Here is a 12,023-nt window from a genome sequence, read left to right as displayed (position 1 = left end):
TTTTGTTTGCTGGAAGCTTTTTGATGACTGCTTCAATTTCTTCCATAGTTATTGGCCTATTGAGATTTTTAGATTCTTCCTGATCAAGTTTTGGAATGTTGTATTTTTCTAGGACTTTGTCCATTTCCTCCAGGTTGTCTAGTTTGTTGGAGTAGAGTTGTCCATAGTATTTTTTAACAATCATTTGTATTTCTGTGGGATCTGTTGTTATTTCGCCTCTATCATTTCTGATTTTGTTTATTTGGGTCCTCTCTCTTTGCTTCTTGGTGAGCCTGGCTAGAGGTTTGTCAATCTTGTTTATCCTTTCAAAGAACCAGCTCTTGGTTTCATTGATTTTCTGTATTGTTTTTTTTGGTCTCTATGTCATTTATTTCTGCTCTAATCTTTATTATCTCCTTCCTTCTGCTCACTCTGGGGTTTTCTTGTTGCTGTCTTTCTAATTCTTTGAGCTGTAGATTTAGATGATTTACTACCATTTTTTCTTGTTTGTTGAGATAGGCCTGTAGAGCTATAAACTTCCCTCTCAGGACTGCTTTCACTGTGTCCCATAGGTTTTGGATTGTTGTGTTTTCATTGTCATTAGTTTCCAGGATGTTTTTAATTTCTTCTTTGATCTCATTGGTAACCCAATCAATATTTAATAACGTGCTATTCAGCTCCCAAGTTTTTGAGTATTTTGGGTTGTTTTTGTTGTAGTTTATTTCTAATATTATGGCCTTGTGGTCTGAGAAGATGCTTGGTATGATTTCAGTCTTCTTGAATTTGGGGAGACTTTGTTTGTGACCCAATATGTGGTCTATTTTTGAAGATGTCCCATGAGCACTTGAGAAGAACGTATATTTTGTGGCTTTGGGGTGAAGTGTTCTGAAGATGTCAATTAAGTCCATCTGATGTAGTGAGTCATTTAGGATTGTTGTTTCTTTGCTGAGTTTTTGTCTAGGGGATTTATCCAGTGATGTCAGTGGTGTATTAAAGTCCTCTACTATGATTGTATTGTGGTCGATCTCTCCCCTGATATCTTCCAGGAGTTTTCTTATGTATGTTGGTGCTCCTGCATTGGGTGCATATATGTTTATCAGGGTTATATCCTCTTGTTGTATTGATCCCTTTAGTATTATGAAGTGGCCTTTCTTATCTCTTGTTATGGCCTTCACTTTGAGGTTTATTTTGTCCGATATAAGTATTGCTACCCCAGCTTTTTTCTCATTTCCATTTGCCTGAAAGATATTTTTCCATCCCTTCACTTTCAGTCCGTGTGAGTCCCTTCTAATGAGGTGGGTCTCTTGTAGACAGCAAATGTATGGGTCATGATTTTTTATCCATTCAGCCACTCGATGTCTTTTGATTGGACCATTTAGTCCATTTACGTTTAAAGTTATTATAGAAAGGTACTTGTTTGTAGCCATTTCTATTTTTTGTGTGTGGCTGTTTTCTTTCTTGGCTTTTTAGTTCTTCTTTTTACACCAGTCCCTTTAGCATTTCTTGCATTGCTGGCTTGGTGGTGATAAACTCCCTTAGCCTTTTTTTGTCTGTGAAGCTTCTTATTTCCCCTTCAATTTTGAATGCTAGCCTGGCTGGATAGAGTATTCTTGGATTCAGTCCTTTGCTTTGCATCACTTTGTAAATTTCTGTCCATTCTGTTCTAGCCTGATGTGTTTCTGTTGAGAAATCATTTGATAATCTGATGGGGGATCCTTTGTAGGTAACTCTCTGTTTCTCTTTTGCAGCCTTTAAGATTCTGTCTTTGTCTTGTACATTTGCCATCGTTATTATGACATGTCTTGGTGTGGGTCTTTTGGGGTTCATCTTTCCTGGGACTCTCTGTACTTGTGTAACTTTTTTCTTCCCCATATCTGGGAAGTTTTCTGACATCATTTCTTCAAATAGATTTTTCTAATCCTTGCTGCTCTTCTTGCCCTTCTGGCAGCCATATTATGCGTATGTTACTTCGTTTCATGTTGTCCCGAAGCTCCCTTAGGCTCTCCTGCTTTTTAATTTTTTTCTCCAGTTGCTGTTCAGATTGAGCTTGTTTCTCTGCCTTATCTTCTAATTCACTAATTCGGTCCTCTGCTTCTTCTAGTCTGCTGTTGAAACTTTCCATGGTGTTTTTGATTGTAGCTATATCACTTTTCATTTCTTCCTGATTCTTGAATAGGTTGTTGATTTTCTCATCCATCCGGTGAATGAATTGTACAACCATTATTCTGAATTCTTTTTCTGTCATGTTGCATGCTTCGACTTCATTAATGTCCTTTCTTGGTGACTCTTCATTGTCTCTCCTCTGGGTGTTGTTTCGTCTCTTCATTCTGATTATCTCCTGATGGTTCAAACGTCAAGTTGCGTGGGCCTGGGCCGTGTGCAGTGGGAGCCTCCCACCACCCTAGTGTCACTGAAGAGCTCTGACACTAAGATGTGTGGTTGTTGTGGGTTGGTGGGAACCAGGCTCGCTCAGAGTCAGTGTTGTCAGCGCTCAATGTGGCCTCGTACGCGCCCTTAGAATCAGGGACCCTGCCTGCACCGTGCTGAAACAGAGACCCCCCTGAAGCGTGTTGAAAACCAGAGCCCCCTAGCGTGCGCCAGGAGTCAGAGTTCCCCAGAATCCAGTATCAGAGTCTCTGTTGCTTCACGCGCGACCTTGCCTTGAGAATCAGAGTCCCTGTGTGCCCTTGCACCAGGAATTGGAGTCACTGGCTCTTAGTATGAATGCACAGGAAATCAGGATCTCAGGCGCAGGTGATAAGAAACACAGTCAAGTCACTGGTGCTTGGTGCTGCCTCCTGCCCAGAGAATCAGGGTCCCTGGGCCTGTGATACGCGGGACAAATTCCCGGTGTTCGCGCGATTGCTCCCAGCCCAGGGCTCAGAAGCCAGCAGTGCGCATAGGCTCAGTTCCTGGGGTTTGCGCGTTTGCTCCCAGCCCAGGGCTCAGAAGCCGGCAGTGCGCATAGGCTCAGTTCCTGGGGTTCGCGCGATTGCTCCCAGCCCAGGACTCCTGAACCCGGCCCTGTGCAGGATCAGTTCCAAGGTGCTTGTGCACTTCCAGGCTAAAGTTCCTGGAGCTCTGAGGCCCTGGCAAGGGGTGGGTCTATCAGTTAGTTACTCTGGTGCTGCCTGCAAGCCTACGGGAAGGGGGGATGGGCTCTGTTACTCACGGATCTGCCGCGGGGATTTCTGAACTTTCGGTGTCCGCAGGTCTGTAGCTGTGGTCACAGGTCTCTGTCCCCAGTGGCTGCAGGGTCCTGGTATGCGTCTGAGATCAGACTGGGTGGTGCCGAGGCCAGGATCCTAGTCTCAAGCAGCTCTGTGTCCCAAGATGGCATGGTCGCCGTGCCTGTGCTGGCCGCCCAGGAGTGTCCGCACAGGGAGCGGGACTCCGCCGCCTAAGACTGCCCCGTTTAGCAGCCCCTTAGAAGACCTGCAGAATCTAACTGTCCCTAGCTCATACACACACACCACACGTGTCCACACACTCCTCTATCACTTCCTTGCGCTCTCACACTCTCTCCCTCCCTACCTTCCTGCTGGTCGCCATTTTTCTTAGGGTTCTTTTTTTCATTTTGCTTTTCCAGTTGGGTGTTCTTTGCTTCTCTGTATTTCAAATCGTTGACTTGATTCTTGCGATCCTCTAATCTGCTGTTGGAACTCTGCATAATATCCTTTATTTCAGTCAGTGTATGCTTAATTTCTAATTGGTCTTTTTTCATAACCCCGAGGGTCTCACTAGATTTCTTGAGGGTCTCACTACATTTATCGGCGGTCTCACCAGACTTTTTGAGGGTCTTACTAAATTTATCAGCGGTTTCAAGAAAGTTCTTGAAAAACCTTAAAAGTGTGGTTTTGAACTCTAAATCCAGTGGTTTGCTTTCCTCCATTTCTGTCATTTGTGACCTGTTTCTTTGTCTCCGCATTTTTTATGCTTCCCTGTGTTGATAGAGTGGCTTTCTGTGCTAGGTGTCCTATAGGGCCCAGTGGCTCAGCCTCCCCAATTACCTGAGGTGGACACTCTTGGTGCACCCCTTTGTGGGCTTTGTGCACAGTCTTGTTGTAGTTAAGCCTTGATTGTTGTAGGTATCACTGGGAGGAATTGACCTCCAGGTCAATTGGCTATGAGAATCAACTGTGTCTGCAGTGGGAGAACTTCTGTGCTGGAGACACCCCTCCAGGGCAAGACTTGCTTTAATGGGGCTTTGGTGCTCAGTGAGTCTGCCCCCTGAGTGTGTCCTTTATGGATCAGAGGAGCTGCAATCTGGATGGTCCCACTCTGACCACAGGGCACACTTGCTCCTGGATCTCTAAGGAAGTGCTAATCTAGTCTCTGCTTGAGGCTACCCAGCAGGAGCTCAGCTATGAAGCAATGCAAGTTGCCCTGGGGCCTTGGGCCAGCTGCAAGTTTGTTAGGTAATTTTCAGATTGCAAAGGGCCAGGCCAGGCCTTTCATATGCAAAAGCCTCTGGGCACAGCTTGGGTGGGGCGGGGGTCCCAGGGGATCAACAGGGCGGAGCAAGCAGCTATGGCAGATCCTCAGTCCTGCCCTCAGAGGCCCTGCTTCTCAGTGTCCCGGCAATCGCTGCAAGCACCCCCGAGAGAAAGCTGCCCTCGTGTTCCAACCGATGCCAGACAGTCCAGTTTCTCCCGTATGAGTCTGGGTCCCCAGAGACTCGCCCGGAACTGGGGCTCAGAGCTTGAGACTTCCTACCGATTGAAAAAGACAACCGTGTCCTCAGCTGCCAGCCCTCTCCATGTGTGCCTCCGTACCTCTGTACTTTACTTCCGCACCGCACCTCCTCTGAGTCTCGGTATGCTTTTCTCTTTCCTTCTAGTTGTAGAATTTCCACTCAGCCAGCCTTCCTGTGGTTCTGGATGATGTCCGTTCCGTCTTTTAGTTGTATTCTTGAAGTTGTTGTGCGAGGCAGTAATCTCTGGTGTTTACCTATGCCACCATCTTGGTTTTTCTCTTCTGTTTTTGCCCTTTTTAATTGGTTTGTCATTTTATTGCTGAATTGTAATTCTTCATGTGTTCTACATAAAAATCCCTTATCAAATATATCTCTACTGTCTTTGCAATTTCCTGTGAATCTTCATTTCAATCTGAAAATGTATTTAAACGCTTACAGTGGGATCCATAAGCACATCTCAAATGTGGTGCCTATGGGTCAGTTCTGTGTCAGCGTTGTGGTTGTGATGTACAAAACTGCAGCACAGTATTCTTTTGAGTAATTCCGAAGCATTGGGGAAAACTGGGTGAGATGACACAGTATCTCTGTTACTCTGTACAGCTGCATGTGAATGTACAATTACCTCAAAAAGTTTAAAAATTGTTTAATCATATTCATGCTAATATTTGCCTGCTACATAGGGTTTTGGGTTTTTTTTAATTGACGAACTTTCTAGAGCAGTTTTAGGTTCACAACAAAAACAGAAAGTGCAGAGATTTCCCATGCACCCCTGCCCCCCACACAGAGCCTCCCACTAGCAGCCCCACCGTGGGCACCGTCGTCACCACAGTTCACCAGGAGGGCCTGCACTGGCACTGTCGTCAGCTCGCCGGACGGGCCTGCACTGGCACCGTTGTCAGCTCGCCGGACGGGCCTGCACTGGCACTGTCGTCAGCTCGCCGGACGGGCCTGCACTGGCACTGTCGTCAGCTCGCCGGACGGGCCTGCACTGGCACTGTCGTCAGCTCGCCGGACGGGCCTGCACTGGCACCGTCGTCAGCTCGCCGGATGGCCGGCATGGCTCCGTGGTCATCACAGCTCACTGTGTGCATCGGGCTCAGTGCTCGTGGTGTGCATCCTTTGGGTTTTGACAAACACATAGTGGGTGTTTGGTGTTTTTAACACGTTGTATGCGGGAAGCGTGTTTACACGTTTTACGTATTTATACGTTCTACCAGTGTAGTAGAGCGCGGGACACGTATTAATACGTTTTTTATAGACTAGCGGTAGAATGCGGGTAACGTATAAATACGTAAACTAAAGTTATCGTGATTTTACTGAACGGTGCCATTTGCGCAAAAAATCAGCAAAAATGGCCCACGTCACCTGTTAGTGCGCGATAAAAACTACCCGCAAACAATGTGTTAGGCATTTTTAAAATAATTTTTAAAATAATTTTTAAATTTTTAAAAAATACTTTTTGTCGTACTACACAGTTCTGATTACTGGACGTTTCTACCCAAATTTAAGTGTCATACAGATTGGGTTCCTGTGGTTTCTCCAAGACCTGGTAGCACCGAGGAGCCTCTGAGGACGTCTTGCCCAGCTCCCCACCTGCTTGCGAGCATCACACATGAGCGAGGCTTCTGCCCACTGAGGACCATTTCCCTCTTTTAAGAAAGTAGAATAATAACTTGCCGTCTTTTGAACTCACTAGATCAGCAGAGCCTGTCTTTCAAGCATTCTTAGTGATGGACAAAGAGCTTTTACTCATGTTGTGACCTCTATTCCTAATGGCTTAAATGCAAAGGATTTATATTTAAAGACATTTAAGTAAAGGAATTATTTTGTTTCTTATTGTCTGAAGTTTTACATATGTCTTTTTTTTTCTTCCCATTGACCGCCCCCCCCAGCCACTCCCATCCCCGAGGGCAAGCCCCCACCACCCAGTGTCTGTGTCCTTTGGTTCTGCTAGTTGCATGCATACAAGTCCTTTGGGTGATCTCTAACCCTCCCCCAAGGAAATTCTTGATAAAATAGTTGCACTTAAGGATTTTACTTTCTGGAAATTGATTGTGCTCTGTTTTTTCATGTTCCAGAGGAGAAGAAAGCCATGCTGCAGGAAATCGCCAGCCAAAAGGGAGTGTCCTGTCGTGCCCAAGGCTGGAAAGTCCACCTCTGTGCTGCCCAGTTGCTACAGCTGGTAGGTGGGGGGTGGGGGTGGGGCTGCAGGTGCGCGTTCCCGCCGAGGTTCTCCTGAGCGATCCGAAGCGTCTCCAATCGCATGGCGCTGAGATAATTGGTAGGGCGTGCCCATTCCTGTGTCTGCTTCATACGTGTAATTAGGATCTGACTACATCTTAGTTCTGGTTCGCAGAACCAAAGCCTATGCGCACCTCTGGTGTGAGACCTGCAGTTCAGCTCAGTGACCTGAAACGGCCTCAGACAGCCCAATGTGCACCCTCCCCACTCTGCTCTTCCCCAGCCACCAGGCACGGTCCCGCTGCTCACTGCCCTGTGGGAGCCCTGGCTCCCTCACCCTCTGACACTACAGAGCCTGCCTGCTGCAGCCGCTGCATGCGCACTGGGTCCTGAGGACAACCCTCCTGGCCCTGCAGCCCCGCGAGGTGCAGTGTCCTCCCCCCTGGGCTGGGAGTATATTGGCTAGTAAACTGCTCTTGATCCCATCTGTCCGGTGTTGGTGAGGGTCGCGGTTTCAGCCATTTCCAGAACCCTGGGGCGGGGGTCTCCTCTTCACCAGTGAGGGAAGGGCACAGGGAAGCAACCGCCTCAGGAGTCTCTCCATCACTGGAGTAGCTGGTACCCGACTGTGGTTTTGTGTGTAAATGGGGCGGGGCTAGATCTGTACTTCACAGAGGAGCACGTGTCTGTGCACCATGTGGACTTGTTTCCCAGGGTTTATCCAGGGCAGTGTGTAATCCTTGCCGGCCCACGGGGCTCAGTGGTGAGCGGTGACCTACAAACCAGGAGGTCACAGCCTGATTCCCAGTCAGGGCACATGCCCGGGTTTGGGGCTCGATCCCCCATGGGGGGCGTGCAGGAGGCAGCCAATCAATGATTCTCTGTTATTGATTTTTCTATCTCTTTCTCCTTCCTTCTCTGAAATCAGTAAAAATATATATATATTTTAAAATTATCCTTACCCTAGCCATTTTGCTTCAGTGGATAGAGCATGAGCCTTTGGACTGAAGGGTCCTGGGTTCGATTTGGGTCAAGGGCACGTACCTCTGTTGCAGGCTTGATCCCTGTGCAGAGGCAACCAGTCCATGTGTCTCTCACATCAGTGTCTCTCTCTCTGTCTCTCCTCCTCCCTTCCACACTCTCTCAAAAATCAATGGGGAAAGTATTCCTGGGCCAGGATTAACCAAAAGAAATTACCCTTGACTGTGAGCTCTGAACGACAGCAGATTGTATTGTGAGTTGTTACTGATCACTTTCGTCATTGAGAGAACAGCCCACACCAGTTTAAAAAGGTGGTTCAAGGTGGTTTGTTTGCCTTGGTGGTGTTCCTTGAGCTTTTCAGACAAAAGCATTTCTAAGGTCCCACTGTCACCGCCTTGTGTGTTACAGACGAATCTAGAGCACGACGTTTATGAAAGGCTCACCACCCTCCAGGAAGGGATCATCCCCAAGAAGAAAGCGGCGACTGACGACGACCTGCACCGCATCAACGAACTCATCCAGGTTGGAGCGAGCTCTTCCTTCCTCCTCACCCGCTTGCTTGTTCCTTTCTCTCCTCCAGCCACTCCTTAGTTTATCAAAAGCTTATTCTTCAGCCTGCATACCAAGAAACACTCGGACATTTTCTGTGTGAAAGCCTCAAAGTGTCTCAGTCCACAGATGGACACGTTCTTTAAAGCCGAGGCACCTCACGATGACTGACTGACAGTGGCCTGTCTTTTGTTCCAGGGGAACATGCAGAGGTGTAAGCTGGTGATGGATCAGATCAGCGAGGCCAGAGACTCCATGCTGAAGGTTCTAGATCATAAAGACCGTGTCCTGAAGCTTCTCAACAAGAATGGGACTGTCAAGAAGGTATCGAAACTGAAGCGAAAGGAAAAAGTCTAGACCCCGGAGTCAGGGCTGCGGAGACGGAGTTGGTGAAGAAAGGTGCGGGGCGGCGGAGGGTTTAGCTATCTCCAGGTGGAGCATTGAGATGAAGGCAGCGCTCCTAATGCCCACGCGCAGGCAGAGGGCCCGGTGTCGGTGTCACGGAGGCTCAGAGCTGAGTGACTCCTCCGTGCACTGTCAGCAGGGACTCCTGGGCCCAGGGCTGCCCACTGGAATCAGTGGACGGTGATGGCTGGATTTGTCAGCTTTCCGGTTTAAAACTGTTTACCTGACGAGTCCTGTCGGCCTGTGCTGAGCCTGGGCTGGGAGTAGCCCCTGGACCGCTGTTCTCATCCACACAGAAGCCCCCCTCCCGCTGTCTTGATTCTGTCCACCTTTCTCAGCTGCGCCATGGCACTGAGAACGGCACATCTCACACTCTAAGGGGTTTGGACTATCAATTATTGTCATTTTTAAGAACCATTTCAAAGTGAAACTATTCTATTCTGCCCTGCGTGTGTCCTTTGGGTTTTGTGGAGGCTCGGAGCAGGCAGCACCACGAATGGCCCTGAGGTCCCCGTTCTGAAGTGGCTCCTGGTTGTCTGTGCTGCTGCGGCCGGTGTGACGCCATCAGCTGTATGTACCACACATCTCCCAAGGTCAATAAAGGACTCGCGGGGTTTTGTACATGAGCATCTGAGTGGTTTTAGAGTCAGTGCTACGCTGAACGCCACTGGCATGCTGACCCCCTGGTCTTGTGGTCATAGTTACCTGCTTCCTGGTAACTAGCTCGACGGGCGCGGTAGCCCAGGCCTCCCTGGGCACCAGCACCCTGTCTCCCGCCCAGCCTGGTTTCTGCTGGCTACACCTGTAGTTCCAGTTGCCACCTTGGGGCTGGCGCTCCTCCCTTTGCCCTGATCTCAGCAGACTTGAGACCGCTGGTGCCGATGCTGACAGGCCTCCCTGAGCACCCTTCCTAGACCTGGAGCCGGAAGGTCTCACCTGGGGAGGGCTGAAAGAGAGGCTTTTGGCTTCTGGTTCGAACACAGGCCCGCACGACCTTGGGGAGAAGTCCTTGGAGCAGGCGAGCTGCTCCCCCTGAGGCTCCGTGGGGCGTGGAGCCCACGTGGAAAACACTGCTGCTTGCTACGGCACCGGCTGGCGTGCCTGCTGAGGAGCGCTCCCCGGCTTGGCTCCGCTCCATGCACATCGCCCTGTGGCTGGGGGGGTGCTGGCCAGTGAAGGGCAGTCTCGGGTATTAGGGACCCTGCTTCACAAGCCTGTTCTCCAAAGGATCAGCCCCTTCATTTAAACAAGACTTGGGCCACCTGTCAAAGGACGACCGGCAGCGCGGGCCTCGCTGTCAGCGCGGGCAGAACAAGTGTCCGTTTGCCGTCAACTTTGAGGGAGCACAGTCAGAAGCTGGGGGAGCGGGGCTGCGTCTTGCCTTTGTGCACAACGATATTAAACAGTTTTGTTGAAAACTAACTGGTATCCAATAAACTAAACATTTTAAAGTATGAAATTCGGTTTGATATTTGTTTATACCCATGAAAGCACCAAAAGCAAAATAGTCAACGTGTCTTTGAGAACCATAAGTTTCCTTGTACCTGTGACTCCTCTCGCCCTTACCTGCCTCCCCAGTTTCGGCTGATGTGCTTTCTGTCGCTCTGGTGTGCATTTTCTGGGATGTATGAATGGGATCATCCAGTATATTACTTTTTATGGGAAGTAGTCTGGCTTTTTTTACACAGTGTAATGGGAAGCTATACTGAGTCATATTCATGTTGCTAGTTTCAAGAGCTCATTGCTTTTTTTAATTAAATTTATTGAGGTGACGTTGTTCATTGCTTTTTATTGCTGATGAGCGAGCATTCCATCGTATGGCTGTCCCACAGCTTGGTTCCCGTCACCAGTGAAAGGCCCTCTTGTGGCGGTGGGGGTCACTGCAGATTCAGCCGTCCACGCGTTCTGTTCTGTTTTAACCTTCACCCGAGGTTATTTTCCTATTGACTTTTAGAGAAAGTGGAAGGGAGAGAGAGAAACATCTAGGAGAGACACATCAATTGGTTACCTTCCACATGCACCCAGACCTGGGCCAAGGATCAAGCCAGTAACGGGAATATGTGCCCTTGACCAAGAATCGAACCCACAACCCTTTGGTCTGAGGGCTGTCGATCTAACTGCTGAGCCAAACCCGGTAGGACTTGCATATAGCCTTTTTTTTTTCCTTAACTGATTTTAATCGTATGACTTAAAACCCCTACACTTGATATAATCATTATGCAAAATACACAGATGAATCGTCTTAAAATATAAAATAAATAAGCAAGACATGAAAATAGGCAGGTTTCCATTAAAATAAATGAAAATTTTTTTTTTGATTAAATCTTTATTGTTCAGATTATTACATTTGTTCCTTTTTTTCCCCCCCATAACTCCCCTCCTCCCAGTTCCCGCCCCACCCTCCGCCCTCACTCCCCATCCACTGTCCTCATCCATAGGTGCACGATTTTTGTCCAGTCTCTTCCCACATCTCCCACACCCCTTTCCCCCCCAAGAATAGTCAGTCCATTCCCTTTCTATGTCCCTGATTCTATTATAATCAACAGTTCATTCTGTTCATCAGATTATTTATTCACTTGATTCTTAGATTCACTTGTTGATAGATGCATATTTGTTGTTCATAATTTGTATCTTTACCTTTTTCTTCCTCTTCCTCTTCTTAAAGGATACCTTTCAGCATTTCATATAATCCTGGTTTGGTGGTGATGAACTCCTTTAGCTTTTCCTTATCTGTGAAGCTCTTTATCTGACCTTCAATTCTGAATGATAGCTTTGCTGGATAAAGTAATCTTGGTTGTAGGTTCTTGGTATTCATCACTTTGAATATTTCTTGCCACTCCCTTCTGGCCTGCAAAGTTTCTGTTGAGAAATCAGCTGACAGTCGTATGGGTATTCCCTTGTAGGTAACTGAGTTTCTTTCTCTTGCTGTTTTTAAGATTCTCTCTTTATCTTTTGCTCTTGGCATTTTAATTATGATGTGTCTTGGTGTGGTCCTCTTTGGATTCCTTTTGTTTGGGGTTCTCCGCGCTTCTTGGACCTGTAAGTCCATTTCTTTCACCAGGTGGGGGAAGTTTTCTGTCATTATTTCTTCAAATAGGTTTTCAATATCTTGCTCTCTCTCATCTTCTGGCACCCCTATAATTCTGATGTTGGTGTGCTTGAAGCTGTCCCAGAGGCTCCTTACACTATCCTCGCATTTTTGGATTCTTTTTTCATTTTGCTTTTCCGGTTG

General features: G+C 47.8%; 1 protein-coding gene across 6 annotated transcripts in view; it reads left to right on the top strand.

Annotated features, from left to right (window-relative positions):
• The window catches only part of SAP130 (Sin3A associated protein 130), a 100,250-nt gene extending 90,000 nt beyond the window's left edge, over positions 1-10,250 (top strand). For 5 of the 6 annotated variants that reach the window (XM_059704828.1, XM_059704822.1, XM_059704825.1 and 2 more), the window contains 3 exons: positions 6,754-6,857; positions 8,246-8,359; positions 8,585-10,250. In XM_059704828.1, the coding sequence (XP_059560811.1) occupies positions 6,754-6,857; positions 8,246-8,359; positions 8,585-8,743 (377 nt within the window). In that variant the 3' untranslated portion in view covers positions 8,744-10,250. Of the gene's footprint in view, positions 1-6,194; positions 6,390-6,753; positions 6,858-8,245; positions 8,360-8,584 lie in introns of those variants that run through there. The other variant, XM_059704826.1, reaches the window with a different exon arrangement.
• The last annotated feature ends 1,773 nt before the right edge of the window (positions 10,251-12,023 follow it).

This window comes from Myotis daubentonii, chromosome 7 (genome assembly GCF_963259705.1).
Source record: "Myotis daubentonii chromosome 7, mMyoDau2.1, whole genome shotgun sequence".
In the NCBI taxonomy this organism is placed as follows: Eukaryota; Metazoa; Chordata; class Mammalia; order Chiroptera; family Vespertilionidae; genus Myotis; species Myotis daubentonii.
This window is presented reverse-complemented; position numbering and strand designations above follow the sequence as displayed.